General features: G+C 40.3%; 1 protein-coding gene across 3 annotated transcripts in view; it reads left to right on the top strand.

Moving 5' to 3' along the window:
* The window catches only part of ABCC4 (ATP binding cassette subfamily C member 4 (PEL blood group)), a 238,221-nt gene that overhangs the window by 198,666 nt on the left and 20,734 nt on the right, over nucleotides 1-18,821 (top strand). For all 3 annotated transcript variants that reach the window (XM_084642483.1, XM_084642482.1, XM_084642481.1), the window contains one exon: nucleotides 706-811. In XM_084642483.1, coding sequence (XP_084498609.1) covers nucleotides 706-811 — 106 coding nt within the window. The remainder of the gene's footprint in view (nucleotides 1-705; nucleotides 812-18,821) is intronic.

The following is an 18,821-nucleotide window of genomic DNA, read 5'->3' as shown; positions in this document are numbered from 1 at the left end:
ACTTTTTGAAACTGCACATACATGCAACCATTGGTTTATTATTAGGGATCAAGGCCCCATTGTGTTAGATTCTGTCCAGAATATAAGCAAACATGGCATCTGCCCTGAAGAACTTACTAATAAAAGATTCAACAGGAGAGTGCAACAAACAATAGGAAGAAAGGGAGGACAAGGATGATGGTAAGATCGTGTGGCTACAAAGGCTGACAGTGGGCACAACTCGAAAGTTCCAAATCGTTTAAACTTTATTTTTAATTGTTTTCAGAATTTCTTATTAAGCTATAACTCCTTGTGCTCCCTTAGTGCCCCCTCAGTAAAAATAGTTCTGAGCTTAATGACTGTCCTTTTAAAAAAAAATGTTTCTCCCTCTCTTCTATATAGACCATCCCCAACCACCCCTCTATCTAGAATAATTGGAGAGGAGGGGTGTACATAACCTATCCTCACAACTGCTTCAGAGAGTGGGACCCTTTGTCTCCCCTGGGCTTCTGTCTCCCAAGTGACTAAGAGATTGTCAGGGCCCTCTTGAATAGCAGCAGAGAGAATAGCAAGGATTGGTCTCTGAGAAGAGGACAGAAAACCTGTTGGTTATGGATTGAATGATATTACAGTTATCTACAATACAATCATAGAACTTCTCTGCAGTCAGATTGTTGTTCATGTAGATCTCTCACTTCCATTTCCACTGCTCTTCCTGTGTTTCAGAACGGATGAGTTAATTCAAAAGACAATTCGTGAAAAGTTTGCCCAGTGCACTGTGCTGACCATTGCACACAGGTTAAACACCATTATCGACAGTGACAAGATTATGGTAAGAAAGTTAACAGCATTGGTTCAAGTTCCCTCTAAATATTACTGTCATAACCATACAGCTAAGGGTAGCCTTCCTCCTTACCTGTAAGGGGTTAAGAAGCTCAAATAACCTGGTTGGCACCTGACCAAAAGGACCAATGGGGAAAGAAAATACTTTCAAATCTTGAAGGGTGTTGTGGGGGGAAAGGCTTTGATGTGAGTGTTCTCTTGGAAAGCAGAGAAGCATCAGGTCAGAAAACTCCTTCGCCTCCTTTAAACCATCCTAAAAGTCTCTCATATTACAAAAATTGTAAGTAAAAGCCAGGCAAGGCGTGTTAGATTATCTTTTGTTCTGCTTGTGAATTTTTCCTTTGCTGGAGGGAGGTTTATTCCTGTTTTTTGTAACTTTGAAACTAAGCCTAATGGAAGTTCTGCTGTGTTTTTCAGTCTTTTGTTACCCTGTAAAGTTATTTTCCATCCTGATTTTACAGAGGTGATTTTTACCTTTTTTTAAAATAATATCCTTCTTTTAAGAACCTGACTGATTTCTCTATGGTCCTAAGACCTAGGGCTTTGGGTATGTGATCACGTTGTAACCAATTGGTTACGATATTATTCTCAAGCCTCCCCAGGAAAGGGGGTATAAGGGTTTGGGGGGATATTTTGGGGGAATAAGAACTCCAAGTGGTCCTTTCCCTGATTCTTTAAGTCACTTGGTGGTGGCAGTGTACCCTCCTAGGACAAAGAGTTTGTGCCTTGGGGAAGTTTTACCCTAAGCTGGTAGAAATAAGCTTAGGGGGTCTTTCATGCGGGTCCCCACATCTGTACCCTAGAGTTCAGAGTGGGGAGGGAACCCAGACAACTACCATGACTAGCAGCTCATAGAAGATAGGGATGGGAAAAGACCTACTCGATCACCCAGTCCCTCTCTCTGCTGATTCAGCATTGTACTCTAAAGTCAGGGTCCCATGTACTCTGCAGACATATGCATTTATTAAATACCTTTCGTTGCCATCTTCTGCTCCCCCTCAGCTCATAGCTGAAAAAGACTCAGTGAAGTGCAATCTGTTGATTATTTTTCAAGAGGGGATATTTTTGCTGTGCTCTCCCGGCAACCTGGCTGCAGTCCCTGGGCCGTGGCTCCTACAATGTTGTTTAGCCTGGCTCAGAAAATTCTTCCTCCTCTGTGTTCCAGGGGGAAAAGGGAGCTTGTCGATAGCTTTAGCAACTCCTTTCCTCAGCTTCCCAGTGCTCAGTTGCTTTGCTGTTCTCCAAACAACCCCGCTTCCCAGCCTGTACGTCTGGTACCTGGTCTCCCTCCATCACCCTTATCTCTGCCCCAAGCCCCCACAATCTTGCTTCTTGGGTGCAAACTGGACATTTTAGGCTCCCAGGCTCGAAGGTTGCAGGAAGGGCTTCAAAGGCCTGGGAGACATAAAATGACAGGCACCTGGCTTTAGTAAAATGCTGACTTATACAGCAAAAATGCTGACTATTTTGGAATATGCCAAATTCTGTGTCTATAGAATTGTGGACCCTGATTGAGATGAATTAAACAATTCCCAGCTCTTGGGGTTATTGTTTCAAGTTGTCTGCAGGGTCAGGCTGGTATTACTGCATTGGTTTACGCTCAGTTAACTTCTTCAAGGTTATCTTCATGAACATAAGGGCTAATAACATAATGTGTCTTATACAGGAACAGATTCTGGAGATTAATTTTGTAACAAGAATTTAATTCCACAGCCATTGCATGCAAGTGGCCCTGCCTACAGTACATGAATTAGTATTTCCCCAAATAAATGTCCCATGTGGTGGTGGGGTTTCCACCACTTCCCTTGAGAGACTATTCAACAGGAATATGAGAAGAGTTGTATTGATATTTTATATATTTTCTTAATTTCATCACATTATAGTATGAATACTGCCTTGTACCATCCTGATATAACTTTTCCTCCTTGAAGTCTTCTGCAGCATTCAGATATTTGTATCTCCTCTTTTATAGTCACCAAACCAAACTATGAATACTCAAGTGAGACATTTAAGTCTTTCCTTGTAAGTAAGTCCCTCCAAATTCCTAATTATTAATCACTGTTGTTTCTGTTCTCTGAACTTCCTCCAATTTGTAAGGATCTTTCTGGCATTGATTTGTGTGGAGCTGCAAACAATATTTCATGTGCAGTTGTCTCAGAGCTATATAAAGAAGGACCGTTGCTTCCCTGCTCCGTCATTGTGTCTGAGCAGCCTAAATTTGTATTGGCCTATTTTGCTCCCATATTGTATTGCAGACTTGTGTCTAATATGGTCCCTTGTTCCGCTCTGAATCTTCTAGCCCTCTATCAGGAGTACTGCTTTCCAGATTATTTCCTCCCATTGAATATCTATGTAAATTGTATCTCGGTTTGTTATTTGCTCCCCATGTTTCTTCAGTCATTTGCGCTATCTTACTATAAGAAACTTGAAAACTGGATATAGATACCATCTGGATACATCAAGATGGAGGTCAACATGATAAGAGAATGGAATGGATCATCATCATTATCATCATCATGTTCCCTTTACGCCTCTGGAAGCAACGAAGCTCCTCACTCCTGTCTGTTTCTGGCAAGTCTTTCAATGGTCCCCCAGCTGTGCCCCAGGTTTTTCAGCTTGGCTTCCACTGCTTTTTGCCATGTTGTTTTGGGGCGGCCTCATTTTTGCTTGCTTTCAGGTGTCCATCTTATTGCTACTCTGGTGATGGAATCAGTTTCCATCTGAAGCACATGGCCAATCCAATCCATCTCCCACGCCTCCTGGCAAAGATGGTGCTTGTGTCCTCTTGGCTGCACTGTGTCAATAGTTCTTGGTTTGAGATTGATCTGGGCCAAAAGATATGGAGCCTTTAATCTCTTATTGATTGGTTTGAAACTAGCTTGATAGTCAATGAAAGCAACTGCCAGTTATTTAATGGTTTACTAGGTGTGGATCTGTCATCTCAACTCATTTCTTAGGTTCTGATTATGCTACTCTTGTACGGAGCTTCAGTCAAGTTAATGCAACTCTGCATGGGCACAGCTGTCCACCCATGTGCTATTCATTGTAAGATGAGGGCCTTTGTGGGCACTTACATCACAAAAAGCAACAGTAGAAATGACACAAGAGGTCACACTTATGGTTGAACAGAAGGGTCTTCATATCAATCAATATCCACCAATTCAACTTCAAAAAAGAGCTTTGCATTTGGAGGAATCTTGGCATCAGTCTGCCCTTTCTTCCCATAAGCCCATTCAAGTTCAATTTCCAGATGAGCCTTCTCCCCTTTAGTCATTGTCAACAGAGCTTCATCCCAGCCTCTGATAACTTTTCCTACACCAACTTTGAAGCTTAAAGATTTGGCTCCTTTACAGAGCTGAAGACTGATATACATCCTCCTGCCAGATGAGGATGATATTAATAAAACCATCTTTATTAAACTTTTTCTCTCTTAAAAGCTGAAATAGGGAGTGTTTTTATTCTCACTAGGTATTTTTTCCTTTTGGACACCATAAACACATTTTAAACCAATAGTCAAGGATTGTAATGGTTGTGTGGTGTGTACAAAAATGAAGCATCTGTGCTTATTGGTGTTCTGGAGCATCATAAACATTAGGCTATGAATTGAGAGATTATAGTTTGCTGCTTGCTAGTCACTTCATAAACATTGTCATAAGTCATGTAACTGCAAGTGCTTAAGGTGTAATCATTAAGTATTCCTTCACTGGTGAATACTTCCCCACAAAGACTGATGGATCTGGTTTTGTTTACCGCCACTATGTTGAATGAAAGGCTTGTTCGGAAACAACTGCAACCTAATTAATAACTTTGTTTATATGTTGGCTATCCAAAGGGATTTCCACTGATTTTGGTTCATTAGGCACCATTAACATGTTAGGTTCAGAATGCTGTTTTATAAAGATGTTTTCATGTTATTTAGCATGGTACAGTCATAATGATAGCTACTTAATACTTTATTTACTCATTTGCTATAAAATACTGGAGCAAGGTAGACAAATTAAAAATAGTCTTTCTTCCCATACTGCTCGCTCTCTTACGACTGAAGATAGTTCCTTTGTTGTAGCTCTAGAGTTAGCGTGCCATTTCTGAAGTTTTATTGTTTCCTTTTAGCTTACATTACAGACCTGTCCTTTACAAACCCTTTATGTCCACATACAATCCAATCTGACTTCTCTTGGAATGGTTTTGCTGTCCTTTCTAGATTGTATTAAGGAGAGGATTTACAAAGTGTCCCATAGGTGCAGCAAGCTTTACTAGTCCACATTGGTGGCTTGAGAATTCTGCAAGAATTTGCAGGGGGGAGAAACATAATACCGAAAGAATGAGAAATTTTAATACCTATTGTGAGCCATTAAGAAACCTCTTTTCTTCGTCACTACACAGAGCTTTTCCTGGCTTGGAGCCACTTACAGCTGGTTTCCAGTAGCTATGAGTGAGACTTAATCTTCTCTCACTACACTAGCAGCAAGAAGGATACCAACATGAAACTATTGGCTCTGCCTCCAGAAGATCAGAAGCATTGTACACCATTGAAAATAACAACATAAGAATGACTGTACTGGGTCAAACCAATGGTGCATCTAGCTCAGAATTGTGTCTTCCAACAGTGGCCAATGCCAGGTGCTTCAGAGAGACAGAACAGGCAATTATCGAGTAATCCACTCCCAGCTTTGGGCAGTCAGAGGCTAAATGGCAGTGTCTATGGAAGGGATACTTTTAAATAAAAGTATACTTTAAAAAAAATCTGCATTCATATATACATATACCTTATGGGAAGTGACCTATTAAAGAGGCTAGAAGGATCCTGGAATTGTAAAAAAAAAAAAAAAAGAAAAAAAGAAAACCAAAACAGTGTTCAGTATTCTTACAACAGCAAAAGACTGTTCTTCATTGTGGAAATAGCAAATCTGGTACCCCTAAATACATATATTCCGTGCATGCAAACTAGCCTTAATGGATGATTCAGGTTAATAAACAAATTACTCAAAAGTCAGAGAATTTCAAAAGTTAAGGCTAAATAATTAACCTTAACTGTATTCCCTTTGTGCATATATTTTCAGATATGGGCTCTCAATATCACAATGTGTTATTTCTTAAATACAAATGTGTAACTGTGACAAGGTATGTAAAGCCCACACCAGACAGGAAGGGGTTAAGGAGATGCTCTGCTTTGGAGTGGTCCACACTTGTGAGTCACGTCAAGAATGGAGGAGGAGGAGGAGCAGCTCTGAGAGGAGAACTGAATGCTCAACTTGCTAGCTCCCAGGGCAGAGAGCAGAGCCTGGCAGAGAGCAGAGCCTACACCCTTGCTGAAAAGAAGGCCCAAGTCACCTGAGGCAAAGGAGGCTGTATCGTATTCCTTCCACTGTAAGTGAACCAGTGGACCTGGAGCTGGATTGTACACCATCCAAGGCCCCTTGAAGGAGGAGAGGCCAATTGCCTGGCTGGGACTGTCTGTATAGTCCCTTTTCCTTCATTTATGTTGCTACTCCTAAATTGTTTATTCCCTGGGACCTCGAAAGGGGTAAACATCCTAAGGAACTTGGCTGGAGGGCTGAGAATCCAGCCCCTTCAGAGTGCTATTGAGTGCCCCCACTTAAGTGACCGGACCCAGAATAAGCGTACAACTCTGTCAACACTCCAACGAGGTGTTGTTGAAGGGCCATAACCCTGAAAATAATATGATACAAATTGCGGGGCGGGGGAGGGGTTAAGAGTATAAATACAAAAACGGAAATGAACTATTTATCTTCCAGGACTTGTAATTTTCTAAGCCTTTTATATTTTTCTGCTCCTTAAGAAAACTGCCTCCAATTCTAGGCCATCCCAAATTTATGCTGTCTCAAATTGTAGGCTTTCAATAACTTATCAGGATTCAAGTGCAGACTTCAAACATAACTTTAGACTTGCTGAACTGACTTTCTTCAAGTTGGGCTTGTTTTATAAATCTCACCAAAATCTAATAACTAGAGCTAGGCAGGAAACTGTTTTCTTGCCTCGTGAAAATTTCAAATATTTTCCCATTATATACCAGACAAAACCGTGACCTTTTTGAAATTTTGGTGAGAGAGAGTAACACCAACCCAGAATAGCCCATTGGGGTTCCACTTTGTATTAAATATTCATTAGTACAGAGTGCGAGAGAAAGCGCGTGAGACTGACTTTATATCCCACTGGTTAGGGCACTGCTCTAGGATGTGGGAGACCTAGGTTCAAATCCCATCTTCAGATACACAAAATGGAACAGCTCTGACAGAAGACAGTGAGAGAGAGTCATCCAGAATACCCAATAGTCTCATCGACTTTAAGGCCAGAAGACACCATCATGATCATTTGTTCAGACCTCTTGCACAATGCAGGCCATAGAACCTCATCCATCCACTCCTGTAATATACCCCTAACCTCTGGCTCAGTTACTGAAGTCCTCATATCATGATTTAAAGACTTCAAGTTACAGAGAATCCACCATTTACTTCAGGTTCATCAGGTCCCCAAGACAGTGTAAGCTGAATCAGGACCTGCCTTCTGATGGGCTGATAGACTTTAAGGCCAGAAGGGACCATCATGATCATCTGCTCTGACCTCCTGAACATTGCAGACCATGGAACCTCACCCACCCACTCCTGTAATAGACCCATGACCTCTGGCTGAATTACTGAAGTCCTTAAATCATGATTTAAAGCCTTCAAATTACAGAGAATCCACCATTTACACTAGTTGAAACCTGCAAGTGATCTGCATGCCCCATGCTGCAAAGAAAGACTTTTTTTCATTAGGCTAAACAAGCCAAGCTCTTTGAGTCTCCTCTCATAAGGTAGGTTTTCCATTCCTCAGATCATCCTAGTGTCCCTTCTCTGCACCTGTTCCAATTTGAATTAATCTTTCTTAAACATGGGAGACCAGAATTTCACATAGTGTTCCAGATGAGGTCTCACCAGTGCCTTGTATAATCTCTACTGATGCATCCTAGGACTGCATTAGCTTTTTTCACAGATGCATCACATTGGCAGCTCATCCTGTGATCAACCAATACACCCAGGTCTTTCTTCTCCTCTGTTGCTTCCAACTGATAAATCCCCAGCTTACAGCAAAAATTCTTATTTGTCTGTAAGTGCATGACCTTGCACTAATAAATTTCATCTAATTTGTATTACTCCAGCTTTCAAGGTCGTCCCGATCTTCTTGTGTAATATTCTGATCCTCTTCCGTACTGGCAGTACCTCCCAACTTTGTGTCATCTGCAGATTTTATTAGCACACTCCCACTTTTTGTGCTGAGGTCATTAATAAAAATGTTAACTAAGATTGGTCCCATGGCCAATCCCTGAGGAACTCCACTAGTAACCTCCCTCCAGCCTGAGAGATCACCTGTCAGTATGATCCACTGTAGTCTCCCCTTTATCCAGTTCCTTATCCATCTTTCAATTCTCATATTAATCCCATTCTTCTCCAATTTAACTAATAATTTCCCATGGAACTGTATTAAATACCTTACTGAAATATAGGTAGATTAGATCTACTGCATTTCCTATGTCTAAAAAATCTGTTATCTTCTCAAAGAAAAAGATCAATTTGGTCTGTCACCATCTACTTTTTGTAAAAACATGTTGTATTTTATCCCTGTTAATGTTTATCTCTATGTCCTTAACTACTTTCTCTTTCAAAATTTGTTCTAAGACCTTGCATGCAATGGAGGTTAAACTAACAGGCTTGTAGTTTCCTGGATCACATTTTTTCCCTTTCATAAATATAGGTGCTACATTAGCAATTCTCAGTCATAGGGTATGACCCCCGAGTTTACAGATTCATTAAAAATCCTTGCTATTGGGCTTGCAATTTCATGTGCCAGTTCCTTTAATATTCTTGGATGGAGATTATCTGGGCCCTCTGATTTAGTCCCATTAAGCTGTTTGAGTTTGACCTCCATCTTGGATGTGGTAATTTCTACTTCCATATCCTCATTTCCATTAGCCCCCCTGCCACTACCCTCAAATTCCTCATTACCTTTATTAAAACTGAGGCAAAGTATTTGTTTAGGTGTTGGGCCATGCCTAGATTATCTTTAATCTCCACCACATGCTCAGTGCTTCTTTCCTCCTTTTCTTTTTATATGGCTATAGAATCTTTTACTATTGGTTTTAATTTCCTTTGCAAGGTCCAACTCTGCTTGGCTTTTTCCCCTATACTTTCTGACCTCCAAGAGGTAGCTTTCCTTGCCTATCGATCCCATCTTCCATTCCTTGTAGGCTTTCTGCTTTCTCTTAGTCACCTGTTTGAGATGCTTGTTCATCCAGCTTGGTCTAGAATCCTTCTCTATGAATTTTTTCCCCTTCTTGGGATGCAGGCTTCAGATAGTTTCTGCATCTTTGACTTGAAGTAATTCAAAGCCTCTTCCACATTAAGGTCCTTCAGTTCTTCAGTCCAGTTCCCTTCCCTAACTAATTCCCTTAATTTTTTTAAGTTTGCCCTTTTGAAATCAAGCGTCCTTGTTGCAGATCTATTTTTGTTTATCTTTCCATTTAGTTTAAAATGGATTAGCTCATGATCACTTGAACCAAAGTTTTCCCCTTTTTCTGTGAGGTCCTCGCTACTCACCAATAAAAATTCTAAAATGGCATCACATCTTGTAGATTTGGTGACTGTTTGGTGAAGAAATCTGTCAGCTATCACGTCCAGGAAAATATAGGTCCTACTATTATTAGTATCACTTGTCCTCCAATCTGTATCTGAGAAATTAGTCTCTCTAAATCACACAATTCCCAGTAGTATTTATTTAATTAAAATCATTAAAGAGGTCTCTATCCATATCCAAACTGGATCCTGGGGGTCTGTAGCAAACACTAACCCAGGGGAGCCTTTGGTAGCTTTCTTCCCCAAAGTGATTTTGGGCCCAAACAGACTCTGTTTTATCCATTCCATGACTTCTAATTTCTTTGCAGTCTATTTCATCATTAATATACTGTACTACTCTACCACCTTTACCTTTATTTCTGTCTTTCCTGAATAGCACATACCCTTCAATACCCTGAATAGCACATACCCTTCAATACCCTGAATAGCACATACCCTCCAACCTTTACTATTCCAACACGTTTCTATTATCCCTATAATATCTGGTTTCATGTGCATGATAATCAAGTTGGGCTTGGAGAGTGGTCAGTTTGGATGAGCTATTACCAGCAGGAGAGTGAGTTTGTGTGTGTATGGGGGTGGGGGGATGTGAGAGAACCTGGATTTGTGCAGGAAATAGCCCAACTTGATTATCATGCACATTGTGTAAAGAGTTGTCACTTTGGATGGGCTATCACCAGCAGGAGAGTGAATTTGTGTGGGGGGTGGGGGGTGAGAAAACCTGGATTTGTGCTGGAAATGGCCCACCTGATGATCACTTTAGATAAGCTATTACCAGCAGGACAGTGGGGTGGGAGGAGGTATTGTTTCATATTCTCTGTGTATATATAAAGTCTGCTGCAGTTTCCACGGTATGCATCCGATGAAGTGAGCTGTAGCTCACGAAAGCTCATGCTCAAATAAATTGGTTAGTCTCTAAGGTGCCACAAGTACTCCTTTTCTTTTTGCGAATACAGACTAACACGGCTGTTACTCTGAAACCTGTCAATTGGGTACAGTCATTTTATTGCCAGTATCACCTACCTGTTAGCTTCATTGGTATTGGCACTATCTTTTCTCTTGTTGTCCATTCTCCTACTCTCTATTATTCCTTTGTCTGTTGCTGTATTCTCTCTTACTTGATTTTCCTCCACCTCGATGTTAGAATTAGGCATGGACATTACATGAGCATCTCCCAGCCATCTCCCCTGAGTTCTTAGTTTAAAGCTCTTTTAATCACTTGTGCCAACCTCCGTCCCAGAAGTCTATATCCCTCCCTATTCAGGTGGACTCCATCCTATGAGAACAGACCTCTGTCCATGAATGCCTCCCAGTGGTGAAACATCCCAAAGCCCTCCTTATACCACCACTGCCTGAGCCATCTGTTGATCATCATAATTTTGTCTTGCCTTTGTTCTCCTTCTTTAGACTGGTAGTTAGGGCACTCAGCTGGGAAGTGGGAGAACAGCAGAACAGGGACTTGAATGTAGGTTCCTCCCCCCCAGGTGAGTGGCATAACCAATGGGCTATACAGAATGGGGCTGGGAGGGGAGGGTCTGTCAGGCCAGAAATTCCATCCTGGACCTGAGAAACCTTTTGCGATTAACATTTAATCAAAACCGGTATATTTTGGCAAAATGTTTGGATTTCAGTGAACCAACATTATCTGATGAAAAACTGTTCTGTTGAAAGTAATCAGACCACATTTCTAATTGGAATAGGGGACAAGTTGTTGCTGGTTTTTGTTTAATGCTCAAATATTTAAATGGCTAGATTGAGTTGGCTAAAACTTTCAACAATATTCATGTTTAGGTTGAGTCCAATCATGGAAAATTTTAGATCAAGGAAATTTTTGAAAAAGTCATGAGCAAATATAAATGTTAGGTTAGTGTAAAAATGGTAAATCTTCTATTCATACCCACTATAAAATCTGTTCAATTTTGGAAAAGGAAAGTAGCTTAACTGAAAGAGAAAAAGGAAGAACAGAATGCTTTTTACCCAACTACAGACAGAGCTGGCCTTAGGAATTGTTTTAATTCTAGTTTGTTCCATCCCTAAAGCCATATTTCTGGTTTCATAATCCAGGTCACACCTTAAGATTATCTCCACTATATTGTTCTTAATTACAAATATGTTTATCAAAACTTCAAACACTTGAAATCATTGAGAGAAGAGTTGTATTGTGTAAGATGATACTTTTCCAACACAATCACATCAAGGAGTAATAATATTTTGCATTTATACAGAACCTTTCATCTGGAAATTTCAAAGCTCAGTACAAACATTAATTAATTAAACCTCAACAGCCCCGCGAGGTACGGAAGTATTCAGAGTTATTGAAACTAGAATTGGAAAAGACTTGTTAGGTCAGGTCATCTAACCCATCTCCTGTAATAATAATGCCATAATAATAATCTTCCCATGTTACAGATGGGTAAATTGTGGGACACAGAGATTAAGGGACATGCCCGAAGTCACAGTGAGGCATCAGCAGAACTAAAAATACTCGAGTTCTGAAGCTTTTCTCTGCTCTGAACCCTGCATCATGGTGCTTTTCTATGAGGAAAGCCTTATAGGAATCTTTGAAGTATTAAGAAGTATTTGCCAAATTTCTGAATTATAGTGATGTTTCCCTCCTGGAGACTTTATTATCACCGGAATGTTTCTTTGATATGGAAACTCTGTGTGCAAACAATACTACTTCTTCTAATTTAAAAAAATGTAGTTCACCATTCTGGTAAAAGGGAACTTCAAACTGATGGGGAGTGTTACTTTGTTGTACAGAAAACATGCTTTGATTACATCCTGAAATGACTAATATCCAAGCAGAAAATGTGAAAGTACTGTAATGTACTTCACAGCCAGGGCTCAAGAGTTCAGGCAGCAATAATCCAATATCCATTGTTCTGTTGGGAAATGCTTAGACTCAGTCTGATCCACTCTATTTTATAAGAAACTGTTATACCAGTCTGGCCTCATGTCTGTTTGTAAGTACCAAGCAGAGGTAACAAAATATAACATCACTTATCCTACAGAGGCCATGGAGTTTTTAGAAGCATGAGAATCAAGAAATGATACTGTTGAAGGAGAAACGAAGAGTGACACACGTTGTGTGTTGTTGGTGTATTCTCTTTAAAGTGGTGGATCCATGTGTAGAGTTGTTCTTTGTTTTTTAAATTGAGAGCATTTGCCAGTTTATATTGAGAAACCATTGAAATTTCTCATTACCCAAGCAATTTACAACTGATTTTTTAATCTATCGTTCGTGTGAACTAGAGTTGTGTTCTCTGTCAAAAGTTATTTCTTAGCTCTCCAGTGAATCTCTTTCATTCTACTTGTCCCCATGTTTTTTGTTGTTTTTAATGTATTGTGCCCTTGGTAAAGTTTATTCCAGGTTCCTATATATTGTTGTGCTTATCTTGCAGGTATGGATGAGCGTACTAGTTTGAATGGGGGAAGCTGGTAGATAGGATAAATGCTGTGTTAGCATTACTCTGAATACAATGGTTTACAGGCTCATCTTTTGCTTTTTGTGTTAATAGAAATCATTGGATGTCGTTATTATAGATAATCTTACAAGTTCTTTTAGTTGACCATATAGGCAGTTTGATCTCGTAGAAAAGTGTGCACTTAGTTGCAATGCAGTTTCTTGTAGAAGCTGAGCATATCACCAGGAAAGCTATTCTCTCTGCCGAAGGGTTTCTGTCTAGAATCATTTATTGGTGGAGAGCTATTGCCTAAAGGACATACTCACTCCTGCAAGCATTACATGAGACAGAAGCCCTGCATGTGCAAAAGCTGGCTGACGTAGATGGTAGATTTGCTGGAGCCCAGCGTGAACTGGGAAACCATGAAACATCCTGAGGAGCAGAAGTTTTGCATGCACAATTTGCATGCACAGCTTGAAATTCAGAAGTGGAGAGAACTGCAATGAGGGTATAAAATGTGTACAATATTATATAGTAAAGCACAGAAACCCAAGAAGCATCTGATCTTATAGTGATCCTGGATCATGAACTGAACAACTGGGTAATGTCAGTGGGAAACATCACAGTTCTAGTGCCATTGACACCAATCAAAACAGATGACGGACTGAAAGAATGCAAAGATGTTTTAAGGATTACTGCAGTTATTTGGGGGCAACATTGTCAAAACTCCCAGGCTAAAGTCAGGCTCCTAAATCCATATTTAGGCATCTGAATAAATAACCCTGTCATTCTAAAGTACTAAGCATCAGCAGCTTCTATAGAAGTTAGATTTCTAGTTTTGAAGATATTGGCCAGGGAACACCAGATTAAGGTCTAGATTCCAATAGGTCTTAGAGTACGTACCACGGTCCAAGAAAAATCCCACTTGTACTGCAACACAAAAATCAGTCAGTCAGCTAATGAAATATTGAAACTGGAACATGTAGGGGTAATTGTCAAAGTAGGTGATCCTACAGAGAAGGCAATTGAACTCTGCAGTGGTAGAGGAGAAGCTGCACACAGGGGAGCTACAGCTGTGCTGAGTCTGTGACATCTGAACAAGGGAATCAAATCGGACCATTACCAGATGCATATGTCTGATGAAGTGACAAGTACATTCTTGGGATACCCAGTTTTCCAGTGTCTGAAAGGCAAGGTTGGAAAAATGGGAAAAGAAATTCAATACTTATCACTAGAGCTGGTCAGAAAAATTCTGACAAAATGTTCTGTCATCAGAATTTGCCAATACATCAAAATCAAAACATTTTGCAGAAACTGTTCAGTTCTGACAAAATCCTGCTGGAAACCAGGCAGAAGTCCAGCCAGGTTGCCTCCTCGTAAGTCTTCCTGGCATGCTTCTGAGGAGCCTGAGCTTTCACGTTCCAAGCTACTTGGCAACCCACCAGGCTCATGAGTCCTTGGCAGCCCAGGATTTCTGGGTTCCCTGCTCCTCGGCAGCCCACCAGGTGGGCTATCCTGGAGCTGGAACTTCCAGTACAGCTGGGCTGAAAATTGGAACAAAACCAAATTTGGAAATCTTGAAATTCTCCACAAAATGGAATTACCATTCTCTAGCCAGGTTTACTAACCATGTTTACTGTCCCACAAGAAACTTATTTACCTGCTTACTCTTTGGTATTCATTCAGCTCAAGAAGTATTTCAAAAACCCCTGGATTAAAGCTCTGCAGGGCTTTGTGGGGTTGCAGTCATTGAGGAAGACATCTTGATGTTTGTGCTTTGTGTTGAGGAAAACAATGCCGAGCCATGTGCCATGCTCCAGATATCTGGACAAATGTATTATCAAAACAACTGAAATAAAGTATGTCAGTCACATTCCCTCAGCTGAAGGTATCAGGCCTGGCCCAGCAAACTCAGCAGCAATCTCTAAAATGAGACAGTCAGAATCCTGCTGAGCTTAAAAAGAAAATTGTTGTTTTGCCTTGCCAAGTTCAAACCACACCTCTCAGATGAGTTGGCACCATTGAGAGATCTCCTAAAGAAAGAGTCAGACTGAGTTTCAATAGGACGCCCAGCAAGGTTCTGCCGTCACCTAAATGAAACAATTAATTGTTAATGCAAGCACATTTGGCGAAAGCAGTGTCTTCACATGGAAGCATCGAAGTGAAGACTTGGATTTGAGTTACTGCAAGAAGCGAATACTGATTCATGCATTCAAGTCTTTCATCTGCACAGAAGTAATCTATGCCCAGATCGAAAAAGAAATTCATGTAGTTGTGTTCATTGTGAGCACTTCCATCAATACAATTTGGTGGGGGGGAGGACAATGGAGTCAGATCCTTTGAAGGCAACCACGAGCAATAAAACCCACATAGCAGCAGCACCAGACTAAAAATAATGCTTTTTTTTTTTTGCTCCTGAAGACACCCAACATTATTGTTAAACACTGACCAGAAAAGGACACACCAGTTACTGAAACCTTAAGCATCCGACGAAGTGGGTATTCACCCATGAAAGCTTATGCTTCAATATGTCTGTTAGTCTATAAGGTGCCACAGGACTCTTTGCCGCTTAAGCAGATAGTTTCTGGCATAATTTGCAAGAGTCATTTGAGCCACAAGTTCATTGTCAAGCATGAAAATGGCTGATCTAAGGGTCGCAACCAAGCCAGTTCTCCATTTATCTACACCGAAGAAAACTATCATTGCTGGCTGGTCATAAGAAAATGTTTGTCACAGTTGTTGAAGTTCTGGACATTCCGTGAGTAGCTAGTAGTTATGTATGATCTGACTCCTCCAGGTGAAATATTTGTGGTTTCATGGTCACTGAGCTTGGAAAGGACACACTGTGATGAAGTAGTGCATGGCCCAAGCTTTGCTGTTTGGTCTCTTAAGAATGGACAAATAGAGGAAGTGCTAAAGCTTGTGCTGCTGTGAGGAACCTTCAAGTGAGACTCTTGGAAGCATGTAATCCCTTAACATACTGTCTTGCCCATGGCAGGAGGTGGTACCAGACCTTTGCACGCTGTATAGTGAAAACTACATGAATCTAGTAGTATATTATAGATGTTGTTTTGAGTTGCAGAGATTGAAGAATGCAAAAACTTCCACAGTGGCTGGTACACATAGACGTCTTTGCCCAGCACAGAATACATGAGGTGTTGGTATCAGACGATGGTCACCAGTGTAGGGATTTCAGCAGTTTGCACATGGCTATGATTTTTGTTATGCCATAATAGCTAGCCACAGATGTCTGCAATCAAATGGGCAAACAGAAAAAGAGTAGACTGTTAAGCATCTACAAGTAAAGGTTGACAAGAATGGAGGTGACTCATGCCTTAATTTTTGGGGGTAAAGCAATTTGCTAATTGATGGTAGCATGGTCAATTTCCAGTGAGCTATAATTTAAGACTAAGCAGACCCACCAGTCCAGATGCTAGAACAAGACTACTTAAGCATTACTTCTGCCCCAGAAAGTGGGGAGAGCATGTATTCAGAATCCTAATGGTCAGCAGCATTGTCACACCACAATGGAGAAATGGTCAGGGGCATGAAAAGACAACAGTTCAAATCAAATGAAGTTAAAGGTGCCATTGTGCTCGGTACTGTATGGGGGTGTGTGTGTGGGGAGGGGGAGAGATACAGCAAGTGGTATGTGAAATCAGCGCCAAATTTGAGCTGCCTTTAACAGTAGAGTAGTTGTACCAAATCTCAGGAAGGGTGTGGGGAACATTTATATTACATGTGGAGAGTAAAACCTTTGAAAATTATTCCTGAACTACATTTGCAGTATTCTTTGTGTCCTCAGGTCACAACCGTGTACCAGGGAGGATAAGATCTACAAAATGATTCTTATGAGAAATGTGTATAAGTTTCTGAGCCGGCTAGGCAAACCATGATGAGGAGGAAAAGGCTTAAAACTTAAATCTGAGTTTATTCAAACTGGGACACAAGCTGCTGAATTCTTTCCCACAAAGCTATGCATTATCTAGAGTCTTGGATAAAATATATTTTTTTATAATTATGATGCAATTAAAAGTGTCTCCTAAGTACTCCTCCCTTGCCAGCATTTTGTTGAAGATCGGCTTGATGTGTCCTCTGAGGATAACACTGTTTAAAGTATTTTTCCCTAGTAGGATTTTGAACTTTAGAATAATTTTGTTGTTTAGTTATGTTCTCCCTAAATCCAAATTAATTCAGATATATTCCCCTGGAGAAAATTTGATTGAATTAGTTTCCTTTTTAATAGGAAATAAAAACATTTATGGTCAACTCTTGAATGTCCATTTTTCCTTGTGGCTATACAGTGAATACTGTTCATTCTTTAATAACTGAAATACACCACCACTCCCTTGTAATCTATTTTTCTCAGAATGTTTTATAACTGTAGTGATTCTATTTATTTGGCTGCTTTCATTGTTGAAAGTTAGAAAATAATATATACAAAGTTTTAAAAAGCAGTTTACCTTTTGTCTCTCTGGATAGCCAGTTACACAATATTTATTACACCACTTTCAAAGGCTGTATGCTTTACCTTAATCTGTTGCTTGCGATACATTAGCTTGATGAGGTAATGCAGAGAACACAGATCATGTAAGAAGAAAAGTATTATTCACTTTCAAAATTAGTATTTATATAGAGTATGGTGAATGTATGTCATTTGAATTCACCAAGTCCTGCATAACTCAGTAATGTGGGACAGATACAGGGATATACAAAGAAACATAAATAGTGCACATTCATGGCTTTGTCACTTATGTTTTGATGCATTTGTTGAATCTTGTTTTATATAGTATGTACTTTCTTTGTTTTCAAAGTCTTTTAAAACCCCTTTTCTCTTTGCCAAAAAGACCTTTAGATTTAACATAACTTTTTTTTATCCTGTATTTTATACTTTGGCTTATATTTTTCTGCATTTGTTAAGTGAGCTGCAAAAGTAAGCATGAATACAGAGCAAGCAACCAAAATGTGCTCAATGTCCAAAATAAGAAAAGGAGTTCTTGTGGCACCTTAGAGACTAACCAATTTATTTGAGCATAAGCTTTCGTGAGCTACAGCTCACTTCATCGGATGCATACTGTGGAAAGTGTAGAAGATCTTTTTATACACACAAAGCATGAAAAAATACCTCCCCCCACCCCACTCTCCTGTTGGTAATAGCTTATCTAAAGTGATCACTCTCCTTACAATGTGTATGATAATCAAGGTGGGCCATTTCCAGCACAAATCCAGGGTTAACAAGAACGTCTGGGGGGAGAGGGGGAGTACGAAAAAACAAGGGGAAATAGGTTACCTTGCATAATGACTTAGCCACTCCCAGTCTCTATTCAAGCCTAAGTTAATTGTATCCAATTTGAAAATGAATTCCAATTCAGCAGTCTCTCGCTGGAGTCTGGATTTGAAGTTTTTTTGTTGTAATATCGCAACTTTCATGTCTGTAATTGTGTGACCAGAGAGATGGAAGTGTTCTCCGACTGGTTTATGAATGTTATAATTCTTGACATCTGATTTGTGTCCATTTATTCTTTTACGTAGAGACTGTCCAGTTTGACCAATGTACATGGCAGAGGGGCATTGCTGGCACATGATGGCATATATCACATTGGTGGATGTGCAGGTGAACGAGCCTCTGATAGTGTGGCTGATGTTATTAGGCCCTGTGATGGTGTTCCCTGAATAGATATGTGGGCACAGTTGGCAACAGGCTTTGTTGCAAGGATAGGTTCCTGGGTTAGTGGTTCTGTTGTGTGGTATGTGGTTGCTGGCGAGTATTTGCTTCAGGTTGGGGGGCTGTCTGTAGGCAAGGACTGGCCTGTCTCCCAAGATTTGTGAGAGTGTTGGGTCATCCTTCAGGATAGGATGTAGATCCTTAATAATGCGTTGGAGGGGTTTTAGTTGGGGGCTGAAGGTGACGGCTAGTGGCGTTCTGTTATTTTCTTTGTTAGGCCTGTCCTGTAGTAAGTGA

This window comes from Lepidochelys olivacea (genome assembly GCF_965140295.1).
Source record: "Lepidochelys olivacea isolate rLepOli2 genome assembly, chromosome: 1".
NCBI classification, from domain to species: Eukaryota; Metazoa; Chordata; order Testudines; family Cheloniidae; genus Lepidochelys; species Lepidochelys olivacea.
Note: the sequence above shows the minus strand (reverse complement) of the source record. Positions and strands in the feature narration are given on the sequence as shown.